Here is a 26,636-nt window from a genome sequence, read left to right as displayed (position 1 = left end):
CTGTGTAGTCCCAATTTGGCGCATCCTGGGTCAGGCATGGCTGGACATGGCGAGGGACTACGTCTGGGCTGCCATAGAGTTATCTCGGAGTAATGGGAACAACTAGCTGGGAAAATCATACCAGGTTTCATGACAACCCATCCAAGGCTTGAGTTATCGTGCTAAAACCCATACTGCACAGACAGACAGACGGACAGACAAGAATACGTGTTTTGACTTTGACTTTGTTTTATCAGCCATGAAAGATTAGCGCCTTCACCGGAGTATCTAGATAAACTGACAGACTACAACTATATATGGTCAAGCGTGGCCGAGACTCTGTGCTGGTTTATATTATCATCATGCAGCGTTGTAAGACGGCCGAGTGGTTAGACTAGCGAACTCGAGATCGAGAAATCATAGGCTCGATTCCTTGCATTCTAGCCTGGCAAGACGTTGTGTCCTTGGGAAAGCCACTTAATACGACTTTCCTCACTCCACTCTAACCATGGGTACCTGAATTCGGTTGGGGAGGTAGAAGACTGTACAAGGAGAGGGATGGGCTTCGCCTTCCTATACCGTGCCCTAGACACAGTAGACTACAACCCACTGCCCCTACGGCCTGAAAAAAGCTAAGGACTACACTTTTACCTTTTTTTTCATTAAGCAGAGAAGTTTGTTTCTTGTTCTGGTGGCTACCTTAACTACTCCACAGGTTCAAGGTTTTTCAAACGGTTTTCAAACTGTTGTATGTTTGATATGTACGTAGCGTTATTGACCTTGTAATCCAAGACCTAAATGGACGCATGTCGAGTGGCCGGACAAAACTGGAATCCAGAAAAACTAACCCCCAAATTGCCATGCCTGAGTGCAACCACATGACCGCAAGTACACCGCAAATTAGCTGCGATCTGACTACCGAATAGGACAACACCCAGCTACAGGACGTGCTACAATAGTTCTACTACCGTACCATTCGTCCAAAACAGTACGATGACAGCTCTTTCTGAGTTTTCCATTTACTCGTCATCTTAACTGAAAGTTGGGGAATGTTAGTCAAACTGTCCAAACATTTCATCGTACTCGTAAAATGATATAACACATTGTACTGACATTTCCGTACGTGGTGAGTGAGTGTGTCTTACATTCCCTACCATAACCCAAGGGAATGCAGACACATATATGTCCCATATCTATAAGTCGTCGACCGCTACAGCACTAAAAGTTGTAGGAGACCCTGAGGTCTACAGTAATGTATACACGCAGGGAAATAGTACATAATGAGGAAGAGAAATATCTCGATCACGATCGAATGCTGTTCATATATCTTAGATAGAGTACAGTTTTCAGGATGTCTTGCGTTCCTAAAACTACTACTACTACAGACCTGTATCTGTTCATTGCAACAGTACATAAGAAGGAAAGCCACCAGGGGGTTCGTTTCTTAGAAATATCATAAGCCACATACTAATTATAAGTTTCATGCAATCCACCTAAAGAAAATCTGAACGACATCCCAAGAATTGTCTAGATGCATTAACCACAGGAGCATGCATTGGTGCCATCATGACAAGGATATACGTTTCTCTCTTGTTACCGCAAAAAATAGTATTTCAAGATCACCCTTACCTCTTTTCTGCATGAAGGTGAAGAGGTTGTCTAGGAATTCTTTCCTCTTTGGATCGTCGTCTATTTCATATAGCTGTAAAACATAAGGAAAGGGGGAAAATTAGCAACGACTTCACTTTCTGTACTCAGTGTTAGTCTAGCTACCAAGAGAAAAAGTCTGTTTTAAAATGTTCATTCACAGCGTGAAGTAATCCAAGCGTTTATATAAAGTGGGCCGTGTGAATAAAGACTCTCAAAATGGTGACGTTTCTCAGGAGTAAGTCAGTATCCAGCGACTGAGCTGACTATTATCTGTCTCCAGTGTCACAAATGGAGGGTCATTTTCATGGACGTTTGTCCTTTTTTCCTTGCTTTAATTTATTTTAAAGTTTTTAATTAATCGTGTATATTTCATCTGTGCTCTGCAATCGCCAATTCGACAATGGCTAACAAAAGCCGAAACTCTATCCTCTTCTTCCAGTCTGTGAGCCCAAACCAGTCTGTCTTCAAGTTCTGTCTGTTCTTTTCATTTCGTTCTTTGTGTCTATTTCCAAGCTAATGACTAACCATTGGGAAGTATTTCTGTGTGATACGTGTGTGATACAGAACCATGCGTTTCCTACATTGACATCATTAATCACAATGACATGGCGGACAATGACTATTCAGAGCTTGTTCCTTTTGAAGTTTCAATTGTATCACTTCCGAGTCCCTTTCAGACGTTTATTTACTTTGATTTCACAACGCAATCTGGAGATATGGCATAAAAGTCGCCAGATGTCGAGTTTTTTTGTAGTGTCTAGGTATTTTATGACAGTGAAATGTAGGGCAGAGGTTTGAGATGCGGTCTGGTGCGACCTCCTTCTTCTCCCGACACAAACAGCTGTGTGGGGTATGACAGGTATGATGGATGATTTCTCAATTCGCAACCGTCCTGCGATGGTTGCTTTTATGTACACCTTTTGATTGTGATAAGATCAAGTCGCACAGTTGGCATATCGTCTTCTTGCGCGGCTTTGTTCCAGAAACATCTGTTGCTGTTTGCAGGCGTTTGGCCGAACGTTTATTCATGTCATATCCGGTATCAGTTGGATGACAGGGCCACACCTATGCGACAATGTCTTACAACTTTATCTAGGTCGTGAGACGGCGGGGGGAAGTTTTCACACCTTCTTGGGTGTCCCAGACATGACCGGTCCCCCCACTTGTCATCGAGAGCACTTTTATATAAGCACCTGTGTCAGGTGTGTGGACTGGCGCGATGTTTGCCAGGCATGCCTTTTCTCCGCTCTCAAAGACTTCCCTTTTATCGGGACCTCCTCTTTCGGTGATATCAAACCCGGCTGAAGTACACTTTAATCCTGTGTGCTGGTATGTTGTTGGCATTCTCCACCCAACTGCCATTCCCTTAATCAAATCAAATCCTTGCCTACCGTGTGTACAGAGTGCTGGTTTACATGCTAGGCTGTTTGCGCGACCCGTGACCTTCGACAGATTAGATTTCCCTTTGTTTATTTGATATCGACAGGCAGAGTTGTGTATGTCATGGCTTCCTGTTGCACATGCTTGGGAAATGTCCCTTCTCCGCCAAATGCCACCGACATTTGCCAACTGGTTCAGAGGATATAGTCTCCACCGGGCTTCATCCAATGGCAGGACAGAGTGAACAATATTTGCCAGAAGAGTCAGCTGCAATAGAGCCTGGATGCCAGGCCAACACACAGGGCAGTCCCAAGTTGTACCCTTAGAGTCTAACTAAGTTGGCCTGTGGTAAAATTTGCTTGGGGGCATGTTATCCCTGTAGCTGAGGAGCTAGCCTATATACTTTCTCTGGCAACAGGCTAGTCATAGAGAGACAAGTACCAGAGAGCTAGTAGCGTTAGGCTTGGTGAATTCTTCACCCCGAAAGACCAGTTTCTTCTATTTTTGTTGCCACTTCAGGAGTCTGTTCTAGACTACAAGTTAACGCGAAGTCTCGGTCGAAGGGAGGCCACGCTACATCAGACAGGTCTGTCTGTGTACTTCTCACGGGGTGACACTGGATCTACCTGCAATCGGGGCAATATTGCTGGGTGCTCTGCCGTGACGCATTCCTCACCCGCAGCCAGAAGTCATGACGTGCTCCGAGCCACCATCGCGCAGACTTTAATTTCACGTATCAACAACATAATGGAAGCCTGTGGCTGACAGGTCCGCTTGATAAACGAGCGAATTGAATGACTCGGGATGCTTTGGTCTGCCGTGTTGGTATGCGTCCGACGCAGGGAAAATAGCCTTTATATACAATTGATTATTGTTCTCTCCAAGGCCGGGCGGGCATAGTTAGCATCGCTGAATGATTCCTAGAGTGATATCAAAATTGTCTGGCAAATTAATCCTGCGCCCGGGGCGCCTTGTGACCGAGAGGGTGCTTCACCCCCACTGTTAGATTATTCACGCTACGTAAATAGTTGAAAATTGATGGCGGTGTTGGCAGCCTGCCAATAAATATACCTGCTAGATACACTGCACAGATCCAGACCCGGGCGGCCGCCAACAGCCGGCCCGCCACGCCGTGCTATTTGCTTTACGGCCTATTGACAGCCCAGCCGTTTCAATGATGCTATAAATGAGATGCATAGCAGTACTAAATATTGATAAAGCCCGCGATAATATATCATCGCCGGATAATTACGTGCCTTTTGTGTTAATAACAATCCCTTTACTGTGCAGTGGGAGAGGCAGGGCAGGGCAGCCGGCATCTGTTTGCACAGTCAAGACAATTCAAGGATTCTGTGACAGTTTCTAGTGTATAAAAGTGATATTACACTGGTGTGGTGATTGTTAATTGTACTGCAAACTTTCTCTATAGTCGTAAGATTCTATTTCTCACAGTGGACAACTTTTAATGAGTACCTAACAAGGATGCCGAAAATGGAATTCCATTTTAAGTTGATGAGTTTAAAAATGATATTTTGTTTCATTCATATTGCACATATTTGATGCAGCAAAGGTAGCTGGTTATGTCATAGATTTGCTATGGTCACCGAGATTTTAGATCTTGGTATGCACACATATGTGTCTCGGCCATTTGGTGAGAGTTTCAACGTCAAAAGTGTTCAAAAGTGCATTCAGAGTGTCATACACGAATGTGGTTGATACGACGTCGGCAAATTGTGGCACTTTCAGATTTACACTGCACAGAATCCATATAAAGCACATCTTAAAACATGCGTATAAATGTTCCAATTATTCACTCGCATGTACCTTTACGCCTGCTATAAGGCGTGCGTAAAGATACGATTCCATAGTGGTGAGGTTTTTGCGCCTCGGAATGGCCCAACTTTTTTAAGTACCTGGCAAATATCAATCCACAACCGGAAGGACAACAAACAACCCTGTACTTTATAAGTGTTGATGTGAGACGAACGAATATTTATAGTGCGTGGTAGAATGAAATGTTTATGGGTCTTATAGAGACGTATCTACCGACGGGCTATTGCCCACAGATACAGTAGATAGAGCACACTCGAGAACCACTTCATCAGGCCATGTTGCTTATACCAACGTTGAACGACGTCCCGGTCGCAATAATCAGTGGAAATTTTTCTACACGAGTGCTTACAGCCAGCAAATGTTTGCCGAGTCCGCAGATAAAGTCCGAGTTTGTTTGGACAATTACTGGTACTTAGGCGGAACACTGATGCAGACAGTAAATAAAAGTTATTTATAGGGAATCTCGTCTTCATAAATTTTGTGTCACCATCACATTGTGTAAAGAAGCCAAAACAAAGCGACCCTCTTGCTGGAGGCGAGTGTGTACAAAATATTACCAATTAGACAGTTCCTCTTATACTGCTTCTGTTGTAAATCACAAACTACCAATTCAATTGAACTTTTTAACAACAAATCAAATTTACTACTGGATGAGATCATTTCCGGACATTTCAAGCGGCATTACTGTGTTACTAGATACTCTTCATTCGCATGTCTATCATCATGTTGTGTCAATAAAATTCTATTCTATCATCGACGACTGGTGCGACTGGAGTACCATTTTGACTCTTACGTGCACATTGAAAAAGTTTGTTTAGAACGGCGTGTCTGAATATGCTTGAGATGTCACGTATATCGGCAGGAACTCTGGACAACTTAGGCACATTGTATTCCATGTTCAAATGGTTTTGGATTGGTGCTAAATGTACGACTCATTTACGAGTGACAACTGCTCACCGGTTGGAGGCGAACCAATGCTTCTCCCTAAACAGTATGCCACAGTGTGGACACAATGCAGACGTCATTTTACAATGTTTTTGTATAGATTACATCCGCTTCTGATAACGGATTTGTGACTTGTTTGAGCGCTCAATTTGCCTGTCACCACTGGCTTTATACCCCGGGCTCCAAAACTTCGCGGGGACTGACTCTCAACTAGCTATAGCTATTCTCCAAGCAGAAGTTCATGCTTCCACTTATTTTCGACGTGTTTTATGCGTTTTTATCGGGCTTTTTGTACCGGAATCTATTTACCAGTCAAACAAACGGTGGCGTATTGGATACTGTCCTGCCAATTTGAGACTGTTTTGAAGCCGCCAAAAGATCTGCTTGGAGATCAACTCACATGCATCCACTAGACCTCGAAAATGGTAATTTTGTCATATCATTTCTAACTACGGCAATTCTAATATTAAAGCATCAAGCAACTGAAAATGAAAATGACAACGTCTGCTGGCAAGTTGTAACCCGACCGTAAAGGTCCTCAAAGAAGCAAACATCGTAACCAAGGCGAGTTAGTACACAAGCAAAACACAGTCGCATGGTCTGACACAGTTTGGACTTCTCACACAATCTAGACAGTCTACAAGGTGGAACACACACAGAGACGTTAGGTTAGAACACTCTTCTTCTTGTCCACACAGAATTAGTTCTGACCTTCTGAAAGAGCCTAGGAATTTACGTGTACGAGTTAGTCTATCGAGGTGGAGCGAATTAAAGGCACCCAAAGCAATTTCAGGGCATTACAACTGGATTTTGATTTTCAGAGTCAATTTTATGCTTATTTCCTTGATGTATACAGTAATAAGTTGAATCACCCTATCCCATAGCATATTGAGTGTGAGGCAAAGTCGCTGACGGAAAACGGCTGCTTGTTTCGTATTGCATATTGTAGGCTGATGCTAGCTATTTGTTGGTGGTACAAAAAATAAAAGGACTCTTCACGGTGCCAAGAAATGGCAATAAATATCAATATCAGACAGATTTCCTCATCCTGAATATTTTTTGTTGTTTTGCCGCCCTGAAATTGCATTGAGTGCCTTAAATCAATAAAAACAAAGGTCGGAGAAGAAGTAACACTCCTGTGAGGTTCAGTTCCTGTGTTCTGTCCTCAACAGAAATAATAACTCAAGCATCTTCACCTCGTTAAGTGCCGTCATGTACTGGTGCGCACTATGCCCAAAGTCGCCCTGTCGCTGCCCCGGCACTTTCATGCTGTCCAGCGCCGCCGGCATTTTACGCTGTTTCTGTGTAGTAGAGAGGAATCAAGGGGTCAATTTGTATCAAGTTTTCACAGACTTTTCCGCAGATTTTATCATTTTTTTTTGCAAACAAAAGATAGGAATCAAGCAGAGAGATTCAATTTCAGAAAACAGGGGAGGGAGGCGAAAAGAGCAGATTTAGGTTCATAGGAAGCTGTTAGTTCAAACAAACATGTTATAGGTTCCTCTCTACTCAAGAAAACAGGTCTTTATAAACTTGACAAAGACATTGTCCAAGGAGGCACTCAAGGCTGGACAATGCCGAGCACACACACAACACACAACACAGCAACTTGTGTCAACAGTCAACAACTCAAAATCAGGCTGTAGTTTTTACAACACTGTGGTCCCATTGGACTGTAAATGTACATTAGCGCTGTAGTTCCTCTTGTATGTTGTCTTCTTAGCTTGGTTAAGGTTGCAGCTGTTTTAGTAAAAAAATCGGGCATGACTTTTTCTTGAGATCAATGGTTAGATAATCACAAAAATACAGTCTTTCTACACTATCCCGTTGGACTGTAAATTTATCTTAGCGTTGTATATATATATATATAGTTCCTCTTGTATGTTGTCTTCAGTTTGGTAAAGGTTGGAGTTGTTTCAGCCGAAGACAACGGCAGGTTTTTCTTGAGATCAATGATCGACTAATCACACAAATACATCACATCACATCTGTCTTGATTAGGAGGATGATATCCATTAATATTCGATGGCATCCCGATATGATGACGTGCTGTACAATTCCCCAGGGTGCAATCAGCTGTGACAACAGGACTTGGTTTAAGCTTACTGTTGCACTGATCGTAATAATTCCAGACGGTATAAAAACATCTACATATCGATGTATTGTGACTATTTATATCTTTGTCTGGTGATTTTGTACTTTACGCACCTCTGGCCGCGCCCCCGACTTTTGCGTGACAACGCTCCGCATTTCCCCCACTCACAGTGTGTGGATAAACTTTGATATTAGCGATAGCGTCCTAGCAGTGCGTATTTACACAACCGAGGGATTTTATACATTAAAACACGATTACCATGCCGAGCCGGCGCTAGCACGCATAGATATCTGTACACTAACAATAAAGTCTGAACTGTGTGTTGTTGGGGAAAGTTGGAGTAAAAGAAGTTTTAGAGTTCAGGCGGGGACCGTGAATCAAGTGTGTAGAGGATTATTAACGGCGCTCGTCATATGGATGTAACAGGGCGGCCGGCTGGTAATTTGTGTCTCTAATCACTCCAGATGATAGGCCAGAAATGAAATTTAAATATTTCATAGGCTTTTATGTGAAGAAGAATTAATCTGGAATCTGGGTAACATCACTGTAAACGATATGGGATCGAGTTTGAATTATAGTCCCATAAAGTTCCCATCAGACGACAGGGCAGGTAGGGAATCAGTCTTACTAACACACGTCCCGAGACGCCGCGGGTTTCCAAGATACGGAAGAATCCTCGGTATCTACTTCCGATTGTTGACAAGATGGCGACTTTTTGTTCGAGTGTTTAGCAACAAAGGAAAGAAAAAAAACTTCCACCAGTTTAATCATTGTTTCTTCATAAAAAAGAGTTACGCCATACGTACATACATGTATCGCTGGCTGCTTCCATGGGTTCCCCAACTTTTTCGATAGTTGTAATGTGTTGAGATGAGTGAATGACTAGCTTAGGCTGTGACGTCTCCGAGTGTGCGAGCTAGTTGAACCATTACACAGACCAACACAGACTTTTGGACTGTTTTTATACTGTTTATTCACCGCTACATAGATTTTGTCACAAGTCTCTTTAATGCCAATTCAACTGCGTCTGTATCAAGCTGTCTTTGATAACGTCACAAATTTTAGAATAGAATAGAATATATAGAAACAAACATGATACTACAAAAGTATGATACGAAAGTTATCGATATGATTACTCGGATGGCTGATTATCAAACAACTAAGACGGAGCCATTTACTTCATAAAAAGGTACCCAATTTGAATAAAAAGTGCAGAGAGTGATACAGTTTGTTGTATCATCCTATAACACGGAAAAAGTTATGGGCGCTTCAGTTACAACCGGTATTGAAAATTTGTGTTAGATATGGAACACGTCCAGAACGTGCCCAATATTAATTCAGAAACTCTACAACGCACAACACCCACTAGACTCTATCCGTACGTGCTTTTGAACAAACATAACCTGTGGTTTGTAGCTAGGATAGGTCAGTATACATGTCACGAAATCCGGGATTTAATTTGCTGTCTCCACACACAACCGCATTCAGTTTTATATCAAAACTGCATCAAGGTAACATTCTCGTCCACCCAGCCCCGTACGTATATAGCGTTTAATCTCCAAGCAGATATTTTGGTGACTGTAAGGCAGTATCAAATTGTCATGACAGTATCCATTTGTTTGGTTGGCGAATAAAAGATACCGGTACTAAAAAAGAAAGTCTAATAAAAACGCCTAAAACAGGTCAAAAATATCCGAAGCCTAAACCTCTGCTTGGAGAGTATATAGAGTGGCTAGTTTCTCTCCTACTGAAACCCATATGTATAACGGTTCTATCCTGATGGGGGACGACACATCCAAGGTTGCCCCCATCGAGAAAAATAATTGGAAAGCGTCATTAATCGGTGTTTCTGGCGCACCATTCCGGCGGTATGTGCGGCGCAGCACTCCGCATTTGTGCCGAAGTGCCCATCGGAGCCGTGCGGGGGACGATCAATAGTGATTACGCACTACACTTATTGATAAAAAGTCGCCATATATTGCATTACACAATCTGCAAGTTGTTATAAGGTTTTAAAGAGGAAGGCTAGCTCGCGGCCGATGATAGCGGTTCGTGCGTTATGACGGGAATGATAACACGCCGGTCCCAAATGTCCTGCGGATCGAGCTTAATGGAGAAATGCATAAATTAATCTGAGCCTCCCAAGCCCGGGAATGGGGCCGGTTTAATCACTTTTTCGGCATCCAGACGATCGTATTATCGATATGATAGCCGGTCGGCAGAAAATGGGGCCTGATGGATCGGGCCGAGAAAGCCCAGTAGGGCGGCAATGAAAATTGTGGTGGCCGGTAAATGGTGGAAAATTCACCCCCTGATTAGAGGCTAACAGTCGAGCACGACCCCTGGAAAGTGAAATCGAAGTTTATGGTGGCTGGAATTTGGCTTGCAGGTCAGGTGTACATGTAAGATAACGCCCTATCAATGGGAAGGGGTAATCAGGTGGGCTGGGGAGAGATTGACCCCCGCTAACTTCTCTGATTTTTTCTGCGGGGCGGGAGAGAAAAAAAAAACGTCGGCGAAGACAAATTGATCGCGTCCCTCCCCGTCAAGCCTCCTTCAGACCTGCACATTACTCCCGCCACAAAGCCTATCTATTGATCGCATGATAATGCTGCCCAAATGTTGATACAGGCATTGTCGAACATGCATAGCTCTGCATACGGCATGACTGGGCCCATTCACCGACGGCCTCTTTTCCACGGCCCCCTTTTCTTCTCCACGAAACCAGACAAAACCTCACAATCAAAAGGACCAAATGCCCCCCGCCCGATCTCTGATTCTACAGCATTCAGCAGCCGCTTGGACCATTTTCAGGATGTCAACACGCCATGCGGGTCGTCGGTTAATGTACAGCCATCCGCTGAATCAAGCCGTATCAGGGGTCTTTTCACTTCGATAACGGCCACAAAAAAGCCCACAGGATGTCCAACAATGAGGTCCTTCGTCAGCAGTCAGAATTTTGATTGCCGGCTTGATACGTCGCATTTATAATCACCGCGACCGGTAATTGTTGTAGATACGCTTTTAAGAAGGTTGTTTCGTCGGCCAAAAGTGGCAGCGGGGAGAAAACAAACACAAAGTCCTCCAAACGTCGGGAGATTACTCGTCACATGCAATGAACACATTAATCGTTATAAATCCGCCATGTATCACCTGTGTGGTGTAACTTTTGATTAATGAGCAAAGATCGTGGACACAAGCCTCTCAGGCGGTATCCTTGTATCGACGCCCTCTCCCTAGTTACCGCGTAATTTGAGGCATCGTATCGACATGTTTCATTCAGCGGTTTGCCCTGGGAGTTCGATCGGAGAAAGTACAGTACATACACTAGAACATCAGAAGGCATTTTGCCATTGATGTTTTGTACAGACGGCTGGTCCCCTGGCGCCAATAGGCCCTCGCTGATAGACAACTTTCTAAACGTAACATCAATCCTCCGAGGGGGTCGGAATTTAGAGAACTGGCTATGTGTTTGGAGATCTTTTCTATACGTGGACTTGATGTGCGCTGAAGTCATGCGTGCGGTGTTTTAGTTTTTAGTCGGCGCGCCCGGCTGTTTATGATTCAGTGGTTTCGCACCTGCCCGCCAAACGCGACGCTAAGTGATATTTTCCGAGTTGTCACTCCCCTGCTAAGCCTGCCACTAAGCTACAGGTTGCTTTATGCAAGGCCATTCAAATGTGTAAAAAGAGAGAAGCCATAAAGAGCCATTTACACGTCTGTTATGGTCTTTGTTTAACGTAAGCATGGATAGGAAATGTTGTGCGATTTCTTTTTTTATTTCATACCCAGCGGCCCAGACGTGGCAAGTTGATAAATATTGGTCTCTTGTCACTTTTTCCCGACAGGTTGACACGAACGAGTGGTCTTTTCTTGGCCGGGAAGCAGTTGTGTTTACTTTACTACCTTGTAAACGGGCTTGTAATGGTGTGTCGGAACCCAAACAAACCACGCTCGCCGGCCGGCGGACCGTCTGTGCACGGCTCCCAGCCTACCTGGGAACGACTACTGGACATGTCCTTACCACACAAGCATGCCCTCCTCCGTCCAACCTGCATGAGGGGAGGAACTCGGTTGGGTGAAGACTAGTGAGTGAGAGAAGGGGGGACAGGAGGGCGTGTAGGTCTCCTATATGGTTCACTACCTGTCGAACGTGAAGGACAGCTTTTGTAAATGGCTATCAATGGAATCATTAATCTCAGGGGAAGGCGGGAGTGTTGTTATAATAGATATTTGTGTACGTGTGTGTGTGTGTGTGTGTGTGTGTGTGTGTGTGTGTGTGTGTGTGTGTGTGTGTGTGTGTGTGTGAATGTGTGTATGCCATACCTGCTTGAACTGTTCTTGGAAGGACCACTCGGCCTGGTGGGCATGGGCGTTCAGGTGTTGCTGCATGAAGGCAAGCTCTCGGGACTCCGGGGAGAGCTCGGGCGGGGAGGTGTCCACCCCGAGCCCCTGGTGGAAGTGCCCGGGCACCGACACGGACACGGCCGCGCTAGCGTTCTCCTTGGCGGCGGCCTGGTCGGGCTGCCGCGGCCCCGGGTGCTCCAGGTTCAAGGGCCGGTCTCCCGCCGTGGCCTCGGCCACCTGCCGCCGGAGTTCCTCGGGCGGGATCTCCCCGGGCTCCAGGGAGACGGAATCGTCGTCGCTCAGGTCTCGACTCGCCTGTCGCTGCAAACTTTCCATGGTGCTCAAGTCCACACCGCCCGAGTCCACCTTCATAGCCCAGGGCAGAGCCGTCGTACTTCCGTCCCTGCTGTTGTGGTTATACTACTGTGGTCGTTCGGGGAGGTTTTACTCGCTGGCTGGAACCACCAGTTGCGCGCGGATGTCCCCTCCTTCCTCTGCCGGGTTACGTGTGGAGTCGTCCGTGCAGCAAGACCGGCAGATGGTCTCCCTTGGTCTTCACGGGGTGAGGACTTGCCGCTGATAATGAGCTGTGTGGAAAATGGGAGAATGGGAGAGAATTTCAACGGGGGTCCGGCCGGGAAAGGCGCAACACGCGATTACATCTGGACCGTAAAATCAGGGCCAGAAAAGAAGCGCCCAGCAGAGTGACAAAATTCGATTATAGCCGAGGCGCTCGCCCGCACATTTTCGGTGGCCAGAGGTCAACCGGCGAGCGGGAGCCAGTTTAGTCCCCGCTCAATCAATCCCGGACCAGGAGAGGGAGAGAGAGACTCACAGTCACAAAGATTTCCTTCCTAACGCCACTACTTCTCCGTATATCAAACACCTTGTAGCAGGTGTCCTCTAGAACACGTGTCCACACACATATGCTGTAGTATACACCTTATGCCTACACTGACAGACACGGCTTACGATACACCCACCACACTCACCTCCCACCCGTAGTAGTACAGAGAATATTGTCAGCGACTTGCCGGTGCTCTGGCCCGACTATCTATATGTTGGGGTTACGCGGGTTACGTAGGGTTAAGCATGGCGATCCCGACTGATAATCTGGCGACCCTTCACCAGGCCTAAGTATTCATCGCGCTCGGGCCGATCTCTGGTATCAAACATTCATGGCGCGTGTATTTACTCGCTACCGAGTTACGCCTATTTGATATCAAAGTTAATAAGGTTAATTTATCTGAGATTCGGAGCACGGCCTTACCTCAGCTGTGGCCGCCGGCCCGATCAGTCATTTCCCGATCGATCGATGGTTCCTCTCGCCGGGTGTTGTCAGCTCGGCCGCCGGGGGCTGGTGTCTGGTGTCCGGGCGGGTTGGTGGGGTGAATGTGCCGGCAGGTCGGGCTGTATGTAACCTGGACGGGCCGCTCTGGGGCGCTACTTTTTTTATTGGGGACGATTCACGCGATTCGGTGGAGGAGGGAGGGTGAGAATACAACTCAGGTCAGTCCCGGTAGCGCCGACAAGTTCTCCTACTGGAAACCACGAAGTGACGCCAAAACACTCTACATAAGAAATATCACCAGAATGCTATTGCTGAATTCTTCACTTTACGACAAATTCAATGTTATTATAGATGAATGGAATTACAGATGAAAACGAGAGGAAATAACCGCCACACTTCAGAGATTAACACCGCTCATCACAAGGTATTTTGTTACAAACTTTTAGAAAGTTTCCCACCCCATAACTTTACGAAGAACCTACCTTAAGACGCGTGCCCTCCTTAAGAAGCCTTAACGATCGCCCCCTGCCACTCGCCACTGACCAGTACCCACAATCCATTGGCCCCTGATCATGACAAGAGCGCTTGCGTGGCCCGGGGGGACCCACGTGGTTAGTTATGCAAATACACCTGGTCACACTACCCCCATCATAAAACGTTTCCCCCTCCATTCACTATTGTGGTTTCCCGCGACAAAACGCGCCAGGGCAAACATCCTCTAACTAGATGAGAAAAAGAGTGGACTCAAACTCTGCGACCATTTCTCTATATCATTCATATCCTGCTTTACTGCATGACGACATATGGTATAAAACCACGTGGCGCCAAAAGATACAAAGCAACAATTAGAAACTCCTGTTGTATGTCTTGGTATCGAACAAAAAAAACGCAGGATATTACAATACGATCTGAATGCATCATTGAATTTTTCTCTCTGTGACTAGCTGTAAAGTTTATTGCACAGCAGGTTTGCAGGGTACAGCACATGGTATCTACTTCTACATAACAACAAACATATATATGAGACTAGTTTAGCTTACAAAAGACTATGTAATACGGGATGAGAATGTGCTTTCACAATCATTGATGGGGTTTTAGCGTTTAGGCTTTTTATCAAATATTGTCCTACATGAATAATGAATATATGGCATTATGAGTATCACCTGTATTTGTTTATTAATAGTCCTCTCCTTGGTAACTCTTCGGACACATTTTACCTGCTTCACCGACATGAAGGTGTATGATTACCGTCTACGAGCTGTCAGGAGGAATGTAAACATATGTAATTATTACAATTAAACCTGAGGCAGCCGGCAGGGACGGGCGCTGTGGTAGTCGGTCGCGGTTGACAGAGCAGGACTTGTTGTCTATCGGGATCGTTAAACGGTCCGAACTGTCCTCTTCGTCTCAGCAAGGAGGTTAAAACAAGAAATTTCACGACAGAAAAACTCATTGCTAGGCAAATCATCATCATCATCGTCATCATCATCATCGGTATAAAGGATTGTACTCCTTCAAAATTTTAGCGGACCAACTCCCCTGGCATGTTATCCATTTGGCCAATAACTACTGTTTCCAGACACCCTTGAGTAGCCTGGTGAGGAGAGAAGTCACTATCGCTTGCTGTGTGCTTTTTCATTTAAAGCTGGCTAAAATCCTTTACCGCAAGTCCAAACTAACATTGTACAAGTTGTACATATTCAGACACCTGAAACCCTTAGAATTATACACCATCATAAAGATGAAATTTTATGCTATTTTGGGAAAATTATGTAGTACGACAACAAGTTTGTAAGCATAAGTTTGACAATATACAGAAAACATAAAGTTTTACATACATACATCTGAAACAGGAATAGATGAACTTTCATGCTAATTGGGAAAAGCAAGGTACAATCGTAAGTTTTATAATAAAGAAAACAGTTTCATGGCCACAGAGGAATGATGTGGGTAACAATGTCCCAGATAAAACCACTTGACGGAAAGATTCTCTCCACAAGCCCGCGGCTACAGATTCCTGTTCCTCCTATCCAGGTCAGTGTGGAATCACTCCGGCGCAGTATCACCAGGCCGAGACGTTATAAATATCCAGTCGCGATGGATGTAGGGACATTCCTGTGGTCATATCAGAGTCGTAAACACATTCATCAACACCCGCCGGCTTACGGCGCCAGAGACAAGCTGTCCCACACGCTGACCGGGCCAAATAAAAACGATACTTACTTTATATTCTTATCTTATTGTCGGCTTTGATAACGACAAGCAAATAATTTAAACGCGCAAGATACATTCGTAGGGCATCGTGCGATTTTGATGTCGCAGAATTTTCAAGTAGGCTGTGACAGAAACAACCGCCGGATGTTAGGATTTACAACAAACTTTTTCCTAAAGAAGAAGGCTAAATTTTGCAGGACGCACACGTGACTAACCCAAAAGTGCGTTCAGTTTGCGATGGTACGACGCATGTTACTGGCCCCATAATTAGGGCGCTTCTAACAGTGTTTACTGTAAGGTATATTGCAAAACAAAACAAAACAACACAAACAAACAAACACGATATCTTGATGCTAGAGTTAAAACTAAAAATAGAAAATCTATAAAAAAAACACTCTCACTATTGAGCTACCTGTAGAATATAAATGAATTTTCAATCAAAATGCTTCTCGAAACTCCCAGATTAGTGCTAAGTTGAATCAGGTTTGTTACAATTCTCATCCAGTCAGTCCTCAAACAGTTATAAAGAGGTGACCTTGTGCCACAATACTGACCATTTATTACTGTTCCATAGGCCGCCATGCCTGCCCGATAGTCCAGAGAAATGTGAATTACATGAGGCATTAACGTCTATGATACACATTTAGTTCTGGCAACAGCGGAATGGGCTCTTTCAATATCTGATAAGCGTGGTTGATTTATTGTGAGGCAGGGCTGCCGGAGAACTAAAATGCTAGTGAGATTCTGTGATATTCTTCTTTAACGCGTATCATGTTTTCAGACGACGCGATTTCGAGTAAGGCTAACTCAGAACAAGTATGCGAGGAAGACTTATTCCGTGTTTGATATCAAAAGTTCGCACAGTTGTGCGGTGGGTTGTGGATGTGTGTAGATGTCATAGCGGAGTGAAGAGGTACTGCACCCACTCATGTACATACAGCGAAGCGTTCAGCATCGCACGAGCAACATTATACTCTGGAGCAGGGACTTTGGAGATTATTTAGCACTATACTTTTGGTCTGACTGGTATAACATATTACTCATGCACTTGTTTTTGTGTTTACATTATTTATGCTTCGTTTTTCGTCTTCGTCTTAACATACACAAAACCCTTTTCAACATCTTGCATCTATGTTAATCGAACAACATGTATCTAAATCCTTTTCGACCAGAGAGAGAGAATGAGAGATCCCCCCTCAGGCCAGTACCAGCAGTAGCAATGATACTGGACTGGCTATTGCATATTGTTTGATCATACCGATATCACACTCCTGGTGAAATGCTTCTTTGTTTTCGTTGTTACTAAGACTAGCTGTAATAAAAAAAACAAGTTCTGTCCTCCCGCAAAATTCTTATACGTTTGATCTAAAGCTATAAAGTTTAACTCAACACAAAATTGTTTCTCTCACATCTTTGCTTATCGATCATGGTGTATTGAAATCCCCTGTGACGAAATGCAAAACGAGAGATAGGAAGACTCCCCCTTAGGCAAGTATCAGTACCATGCAGCCATTCCGAACTGACCATCGCAACATGTCATGAAGATATTACCTGTGATAGCAACTCCTCAGGGAATGCAGGTGTGGTTTACTCATTTGTCGAATCAATTATCTATTGATACACTGAAAAATCCAATCAATTCGATGTCTCATCAAAACCTACCAAGTTCCATGACAATCCATCCATAGGATCTTGAGTTATCGTGGTAAACCACATACATATATGCATACATACATATACATACATACATAATATACACGCATACAACTGGTACCAAAAACATAACTTTCTTGTCGAGGGTTGAAGTACGAGACAACTAATCAAATCAGTAAAGAAGAAGCGAAGCAAGAGTACTTATATTCAGTTCCGGCGACCATATGGCGATTAACGATTTGGCCTTTCTCCTATCGCCATGATTCATCAGAAGGTCTGTATCTGGTCCGGTTCTACCGCCCGTGGGCAAGTACTGGCCACTCCACACGTAATGTACGAGATAACACTTCACATGTAGGGAAGGAGAGATCATTCATATACAACATACATACATGGGAACACTGGCGATCTGGGGGATCTAAGAACCCGTGGGTCACTAAGTAAGCATCGGGGGAAGTCACAGTGCCAGGTTTGTAAGTAAAAATCTATTCACACTTTCATAAAGAATTCGCAAAATCAAAAGGCAAAAATGTTTATACTCTATTGTCATTATGATGTCATTTATGTGATTTTTTTATTGGCTAAAACCGCAAAAATTACGTGAAATTACATAGGATGCCATTAATGTTAGAAAGCATGTGTAATTTTAACACGAAAAACTGACAACTTTAGAGTTTAAACCGAAATTACCATAGCAACAAGATAGAATATGACCTTAATTCTAAAAATTGTTTCCACATACATTCTAGGAAAGTTTGGTGGTTCCCGCGCAAGCCGTTCAGACATTAGCCGATGACATTTGGCGCGGGCCTCACCTAGGGTTCTAACAGCTTATTTCTTAACCAGGAGTGTGCACCTGACTAACTGACCCGGAAGGGAACAGCAGACAGAAAACGGACGTGAAGCAGTGAAGACGACATCTCTACTACTTATCAACCCAGTGTCCAAAACTCGCATCATGGTGAGAAGTTATCGCAAATAGAGGTAACAAATAATGAAAGCTTGTTCCTTGACTTGTCAACTTGAGATTGTATCCTATATTAAATATATCTTCAGTATAATGATATTGTCAGTGATGTTTCTATTCATATTCTCTCGCACATGTGTGAGATAACCTCTGATGTGTATATGCTGACAGCTTTAAATGTCGATTGCTTGTGCATTGGTTTGTAATTCATTTTTAACTGCAACTAACTGCTACCTTCAGTTTTGACAAAACACACTCATATACACACACACACACACACACATAGACATACAGTACACACACATACACACACACACACACACACACACACACACACACACACACACACGCACACACACACACACATGCACAGTTGCAGCAGTGCTTTGGCTAAAAGCCAAGTTTTCTCATCCGATATGCAGATGAGCCCGTCTGTCTCCCGTGTGAGCGTCAGGCATTATTAACACTTTGATATTACACCGTCCAGCCGGGCACACGGAGACAGGAGCAGTCCTTTAATATTGACCTGACCATACATAATGGAGAGAAGCCGTCTCCTCCGGAGGGGGGACACACACGCACAGCTCCGCCAGCTAGCCCTTATTGCGAATGAAAGTTTTATAATCGCGGAGGTCGGCTGTAATGATACGGTGCGGCTATTGATACGGGCCTTAATGAGTGCGGCACGTCTGCGTCCCCCCGGTTTATAAAGGTGTTGATTAAAAAGGCGCGGCCGGTCCTATTGTGGAGGCGTGAGGGGGAAACTCGATACCAAATTGGTATGAAATATTGAACAATCCTCGGGGGACAGCTATCGCACCAAGAACCGTACCGATCTAGTTCTATGCCTGAATGGGTTAGGGTTAGGATCAGGCACGGTTCTGGATAATCTCCACGTATCCAAGAACGTAGATTTGCCCCATGGACGGCTTTTGATACGCGTGGACTATCCAGAACCGTGCCTGTGCATGGTTCTGGACACAGCAACAGCCGACTCTATTGTATTCCGTACCTTCAATTCTTGGATCTGCTTTATTCGGGAAGGATGGTTATAAATTAGCGGAAGGGAGAAGACGGGACGATCTCTCTCCCTCATAACTTCATTGTTGAGCTCTTGCTCGGATAGTATCTTTCCGATGCGCCTTCCAAATGTAATTTCGCGCAGGAAATTGGCCCGGTCGGGTTGAGGGCCTCGTCACGATATTATCTCCTGTCCAATTTTCTGATATCTTTGTCCATGATAGGGAATTAGTGCTTGATTGTGAAGGCTTTGTAGCGCGGACAAACTGTGTGTGCGATTCGGACCCTCGCCGACATTAGGCGAAATTGGCCCGCTTCTGGAGGACACAGATAAACGACGAGATACACTAACGAACGAAAGAGTAGGGGTCCCTTGATGTTCCGCATCGGAACTTCCCAGACGGACAGCTTTGCGCGGCCGGCGACGTCCAAGACTGAAATGTAGGGATATAAACGACTTCGTGGATAGCTGCAAGCAGCTCAGGACGCGATGAACGATTCGTCTGCCGCAGATTCGAGGCTGTGGCCGGCTAGGTCTTCATTAGCGACCGGCGGTGGCGCGGGTTGGGGAGAGGGAGACGGATCGCCCGGGCGTTGAGATGCGCAGATAATTGCCATGACGTATGGTTCATTTGATACGAGTTAGTGTTTACAAAACTTGCCAGTAGCCGATTCGGGACATGAAATACTGTTGCGTCTAACAGGTGAAACCGTCTTTGATCAAAGAACTGGTCCGCGAGATCCGGGCTCACTCTCGGAGTCAGGAGGGCGCAGGTCCGCTGTCCTCCACTAAGGGAATTCATGGTTAGAATCTAGCCTCTACCAGACATCAGAAGCAGATGGAATGGGTACAACTTGGCCAGATAACATGACAGGTTAGTCCACTAAATGACAGATAGTTTGCCAGTTTTTGCTCTTTCCAGTCGTCTCTGAAGCCTGCCAGGGGCTGATTCAGAAGCGTCCAAACCTCGATGAATGTTTGTCTTTACTTGATATATATTTTCCCGAACAGACCTGATGGAAGCGACAATTATATGTAGACAAGGAATGTCCACAGGAAGGTCGATCGAGGAGGCGTTCAGTTAAAAGATGGAGCACATACATTTGTACCATCCAATTTCCTCAGTTAGAGCCCACGCGACAGTCTTATCTGGTCCCCGCTACAAAATGTACGTCACGCTACGCATGCCTAGAACGTGATGTACTGACCAGCCTCAACACACTGACGTTTCACCCAGAATAGCACATATATGTAACTTTACATCTTTCGCTTGAAGAATGACATCCACAGTTTGAAAAATTCCTTTTTTGTTGAGATGTTTATCTGATGCAGCAGTCAGTTGACATCAATACGCCATGTGTGCCCAGGTGCGGCCTCGTGGGTCAAACGTCACGTGTTCCGCCAACCGCTCGCAATGGGTTGTGGGTGGTACATGTACGAGCCGAAGTTCTTCCAGAGAGAGAAAAGTTCGATCACCTCCCCCCCCCCCCCGTCTGAGATAAGATCGCCTTCTTCCTTCCGATAACGGCGCTTCCTATCAACCCGATCATTGAAAGACGCCAGTTAGCAACGGAGGGTCACTTTTCACAGTCGGGGAAGAGTCTTCAGATTTATATTTCAGGCTTCATCTAAAAACTCTGCCGACCAATCTTGGCTTCTAGCCAAAGCTGAAGAAACCAACAAACACTTTAAGTGAGAAGGCAAAGAAATACTAACAAACTAACAAACACACAAAGATGTTGATTCTGTCCAACCAAACTACGTAACCTTTCCTCAAGCTTCACAGAACTTCGTCTGATTGAATTTATTGTGGCTATTGGAATCAATGCTGCTGTTGGCTATAACGTGAGTACGTCCCGTGGGAGAGACGTAACTATTGACCAGTCCTGTAAATTAACATTCCTCGTGGAATGCCAGTCTGAACTTCTCTCGGTCTTGTCGCCAGAAAAAAAGAAAGAAACACAACTCTTTCCTCGAAGGTCAAGTACATCTTTCCTTCTAAGGCTTTGATACACCGCGACAGGGCAGCTCCCGCCAAGCACTATCTATCATCCCGTGGCCGATCTCTTGTTTATAAAACAGCCATTTTCGCACTTCTGCCAAGTATGGCCTGGAGCCATCTCTTCAGAACGGGAAGTTCCGTCTTCCTAAATTACAGGACTTATAATTCTAAATCACATATTATCTTCTTATGTTGTGCGCCACCATCTATACACGCCCGACCTAGCTCGGGGGGAAGATTCATGGTGGAGATAACGCCGGCTACTAAAACTAAAAGGCCGGATCGGTCGATTTGGGGCGCCTACTTCAATAACCGAGGCGCGCAAGGCGCAGATGCAAGGGAGCTGTTAAGGCTGGGGAAGTAATATTTAGCGAAATCTGAGATGGAAGCCGGGAAGACAAACTTTTCTCTCTAGACTAGAGTTACCTCGGGAGAGGATGGATCGGCTCAGCTGAATAGAGGTGGACAGTCGGTTTGTTCGGACCGTGAACACTGTGGTTTGGTCAGTACTGCACAGAGTATCCTTATCAAAACACTGCAAAAATCAGCCGAAGAACACTACACCAAGACTTTCCCACTGTAGGCAGGCACGTAAAGTTCCTGCGACCAGTAAAGTTCTTTATTTTTGCGTCCAGTAGTTTTGTAAGTTTTCGGTATTTTTTTGTCTTCTACAATCAAAATGCTACGTGAGGGATCCCTCTATTTTTGGTACCACCAACAAATAGCTAGAACCGGCCAATAATACGAAACAAGCAACCACGCATTTCGTCAGCGACATTGCATTTATCTATCAGTATGTCATGGGATAGCGTTGATTCAACTTATCAAAAAATTGACTTTGAAAATCCAGTTTTACTGCCCTGAAATCGCTTTGGGTGCCTTCAAGAGATGTTTCAAAATCCTGGCGACATCTTTGAGTGAGATAAAAGCGACTTGAGATCTCGACACGGTGATTGCTTAATGACCCCGGGCATCGGACCGGTCACAAACCGGCAATTAAAGGTGGGAACGGCTGGACTTGATCAAGACAAGTGGACAAGCGCACGAAGTGTCCCCCGTCAGTAAACGTGGGTAAAAAAAAGAGTAAAGGTAGTCCAAGATAAATTGTATTTACCCACGGTATGGGAAGCAGAGCCCATCCCTCTCCTTCCACCGCCTTGTACCTCCCAAAAAGTCAGGTACCCATTGTACACGTGGGTTGAGTGAGAAAAGTCGCGTGATGTACCTTTCTCAAGGACACGACGTTTAAAAAAATAAGGAATCGAACTCATGATCTCTTGATATCGTGCACTCACCTAGCCATTCGGCCATTGAGCAATTTAGATTTACACCTTAATCGAAAAATAAAAGTTCTTTTTTACAGCCTTAGCCTATAAAGTAGGCCGAAGTTTGGGTAACTCTTCACCGCCCTTCCTCGGGGCATAATGGCAGACGGCTCCTTCCTGTGTATGTATGAGGAATTGGTCTTTTTTTAGGCCGAATCCTGATTGATAATCTTGAAGGTGTGATAATAGAGACCCAGGTCAGTACAAGAAGGCATATTTGGATTAACAGTCTTGTCGAGCAACAATTTTGGTTGACGATCCACATGTCCAATGCTTAAGGTAACCACCTGTATTACCTGCATCTGTGCGGCCTAGATTTGCAGAGTTTTATTTTTGGAAAAAAAGAAACATTCTCATCATTTTAATTAACAGACAGCGAATTGACTGCATAGTACAGCGCAAGTCAATAAACCAAGGGCACTGAAATGATGGCTACCGGCTCCAAATGAGCCTTGTAGAGGTAGATTTTCGATTGAAAGCGCCCAAAATCTACGTCTCATAAGGGTTCGACAGTTCTGACTAACTTTGAAAGACTCCTTTTACCGGTCCACGACGCCTGTTGTGGAAGTCGAGCCAGATACTAGTATTCAGTTGCCAACACCTGTCCAAATGTACAAGCATCTTTACCTGAACCACCACCACCGTTTTAGAACCATATAAGTTTGAAACTCATCAGAAGAAACTTTCCAATTTACGAAGTTGCGCGATTTAAACATGTGTCATGAAAGTTATAAATATTTTGATGTTGTGAAGATAAGCGGTGAGGAGTAATGGCGTACCCACCAGCTCCACCGATGAGTCGGCGTCGTCTGCAATCTAAACCGCAACCTCCGCGCCACTGTCCACTTCCCTTATCTCAACATCGTCTACTCCTCAATGAGGCCCTGGAGAAAACTTTGCCTTGGCCTCCCTTTGAAAAGGTGGAATATGTCGGACAGATAGACGCAAGCCGAGACATTTAGTATAACAAGATAGCCGTACTGCTGCACTTCGCTGTCATCCGTGTAAACTGGCCCGCAAGGTGCGATTTGCGGACGGACATTACAGGCCAGGTAACCTTGAGTAAAGTTCACTCAAGTCGGCTCAAGCGGGGTGGAGGGTTTGGTAATGGTCGGCAAAATGCCCAGATAATGGAGAAACGAACATTAACACCTTATTCCGTAGGAATCATTTAAGGTCTTGCGTTTAAATGTTTATTTTTGCGTTTAAATGTTTTTGGGATCTTCAGACTTGAATAAAGTTCAAAGAAGTGGGCACAAACGAGTGGTCGGAGATTTTAGCAAATGACCCCATATGAAAACAGGACGGCAGAAACAAACAAAACAATGAAACTCATCGTCACAATTGTAATTCTTATCTATCTTTTATATAAATCAACAGTAAAATTGTGTAGATCTATATAAACTAGACATCAGCAGCCAGTTGAACGTCGTACGATCACAAACCAAAGCAAAGGCGTTCTTGAGATAGTCGTGCACGTGTCCTGCATGCAAAATTCAACTTGTTGCTGAAAAGGCTGTTCCAGATCCATGTCGGCGGCTAGTTCTTTCACGGCATGCTCGAATTTGTGAGACGTGAAACTCGTACGACGACGTTCGATGAATAAGCTTAAGGTAGGCATCAACGAGACGATACCTACATTTAGCAATTAAACATCCCTTTGCTGTGTCCCCCCCTCTCCATACAGGGAGGCAGCGCAGGAGAAAACAGGCCACTTTTAGCCAGTTCCTGTATAACAAACGAACAGGCTTTCAGACTGCACAAAGGCGCGATTCTTCTTACATCTCTTGCGCCATCGATTGCGGAGGACTTAATGTTGTGCTGATGAAAACGAACACAGCTAGTTAAGCGTGGAACGCGCGATCTTCTCTCCGGGCCCTGTAATTGCTCGATGATTCGAACAATGTCCGAGTGCATCAGCGTCCTTAATGCAGGCCATGGAGGGGGATCGAAAGAACGGCGGGCTGAGATGGAGGCATCGATCTGACGGATGTACAGACAAAGACGGAAAGTGGCTAACTTTCTAGTCTCCACCAGACTAACAACGAGGGTTCAAAAACAGTAAAATTGAGCAAAATAGGGATGGGCCAGTTTAGCCTCTGTAGAGTTCATTTGCCGACGTGACGGGGAAATGAAAGCCCAATGGTGGACCCGTTCCCCGGGCCAGTCAGACACAGCCCTCCTGAATAAAGCGTTGTCCAGATCCCCCATGCAGGTCCCCTCCTAAGTTCCACCGTTTTGTGTAGACATTGTGTATATGTGTTCATGAATTGCCTGACGCGACATAGTCAAATTTGTCCACCAGAAAATGTTGGACGTTGTGACTAAAATTTACAGAACTTCGTGTCCCCTTTAACGTCCACTGGCTCCCCACTGCTAAAACGGATCCCCCCATGCAGCTGGGATGACCCGTCCTGTAGATCTTGTTACCGGCGGAAAACAAACGGTGTATCCTTACAAGCCGATGCCCCGGCCGCTGCTCTTACACACATTCTTAATCCCTTAACAAAGGTGTCGTCACAACGATATAGCGTGACGGTGTCCCGTTGCAGGGTTACAAAGCGGCTGTGGGGCAACATTGTGTGATTTAGATTCCGATTTCCTGTTCGTAACATAACTGTCGTATAAACACACAAAGTATGTCCAAGTGGGCGGTCACACCTCAGCTCCAAGCAGATGTAGCGCGTTATTTTGCGGCGATATGGACCTTGTCATCAGTGCTTCCTTTCCACAGTGTTGAGGGAGCCAGAATCCTCAGCGGTAGCCAACCCATAATCTCCAAGCAGATGTTTGGGGAGGCTAGATCGTTTCGTTTTCCTAGCGGCCATTTTCTGTGTCAGACCACTCGACACAGAAAGAAAAGGGCTGCTACGCAAGCGTAACGATTTAGCCTCCCCAAACATCTGCTTGGAGATTAGCCAACCCTCTCCCGCAAAGTTCTTTGGAAAAGCATCACAGAAAAAAAAGATCGTCTTGCTATGATTATGAACCAGTTCAAAATTTGATGAGTGACAAGGCGACTTCAGTAATTATTGAGGGCAACCGAAGGGAGATGTGTAATTTTTTAAAACCTGTTTCTGTGGATTGCGGGTGTACGAGTCGAAAGGCGCACAGCCAGAATGCATGGAAAGAAGTTTCCTTGTTGGCAATTGCACTTGGTACGGTCTTCGTCTTCCGACCTACACTGTAGATATTCAATCTTTGCCTGAATGCATTGCCTCTTTGCCTAAAACCGTGTTTCTCCTACAAAATTTCGAGTACATGTAAGGCCCGTATAATGTCAGCACCGTAGGACATTTCTTAGGCGTATGAAATGCACCCGTGCATGTTAGATTTACTGTAGTTATTGGCGCCTATGGAGCAGAAGCGCCCCCATGCGACAACCAATCCACGAGCAGCCTTGAAAAAAACCCTTCCAGTTTACTTTAACAATAGACAAACCTACAAAGTAGGTTGGCCAATGGGAGTGGTTGCACTGTCCGCATCTGGAAGTCCACCATTTTGCTTGTCAGATTTTTTCATTTGTATGTTTTAACATTAATATTTGATGGGTGTGGGCTCTTCCTTTGAATTATGGCACATACTTAACAAAACCTGAGACATAGCTGAATATGGGCTCCCAAAAAGGTTGGGAGTACATTGTACATACTACATACAATATTATATATGGGTGTACAAGGTCGGCTGTGGTTGTTTGGCATGGCTGGCTACTCTTCAGCTTTGCCCGAGGAATATTTTCAGAAGTGAACAGGAGGTTGGGCCATGGTTGGCTTGTCACTGGTCAACAGTAGTAGTTGGGTTTGTTGGCAGTCAAATTTAACTTGATTAGTATAGAAAGAAAGATGTTGACAGCCACCCTTAGAGTATGGTGCACGGTGAGTCTATATAGTAGTCATTCAGTATAGAAAGGTAGAATGGCCTAAATCTGGTCAGG

The 26,636-nt window shown here is 44.9% G+C and overlaps 1 protein-coding gene across 5 annotated transcripts in view; it reads right to left on the bottom strand.

The window, feature by feature from the left end:
• LOC109464432 (AT-rich interactive domain-containing protein 3A-like) overlaps positions 1-14,018 on the bottom strand; it is a 46,523-nt gene extending 32,505 nt beyond the window's left edge. For 2 of the 5 annotated variants that reach the window (XM_019761412.1, XM_019761416.1), the window contains exons 1-4: positions 13,500-13,722; positions 12,209-12,816; positions 6,984-7,088; positions 1,609-1,681 (exon numbers count right to left, since the gene is read on the bottom strand). In XM_019761412.1, coding sequence (XP_019616971.1) covers positions 1,609-1,681; positions 6,984-7,088; positions 12,209-12,601 — 571 coding nt within the window. In that variant the 5' untranslated portion in view covers positions 12,602-12,816; positions 13,500-13,722. Of the gene's footprint in view, positions 1-1,608; positions 1,682-6,983; positions 7,089-12,208; positions 12,817-13,221; positions 13,346-13,499; positions 13,729-14,002 lie in introns of those variants that run through there. The other 3 variants (XM_019761413.1, XM_019761414.1, XM_019761417.1) reach the window with 3 other exon arrangements.
• Between the last annotated feature and the right edge of the window lie 12,618 nt (positions 14,019-26,636).

Source organism: Branchiostoma belcheri, unplaced genomic scaffold (assembly GCF_001625305.1).
Source record: "Branchiostoma belcheri isolate BF01 breed outbred unplaced genomic scaffold, Haploidv18h27 scaffold138, whole genome shotgun sequence".
NCBI classification, from domain to species: domain Eukaryota; kingdom Metazoa; phylum Chordata; class Leptocardii; order Amphioxiformes; family Branchiostomatidae; genus Branchiostoma; species Branchiostoma belcheri.
The sequence above is the reverse complement of the archived record's forward strand: the minus strand, read 5'-3'. Positions and strand labels throughout refer to the sequence as shown.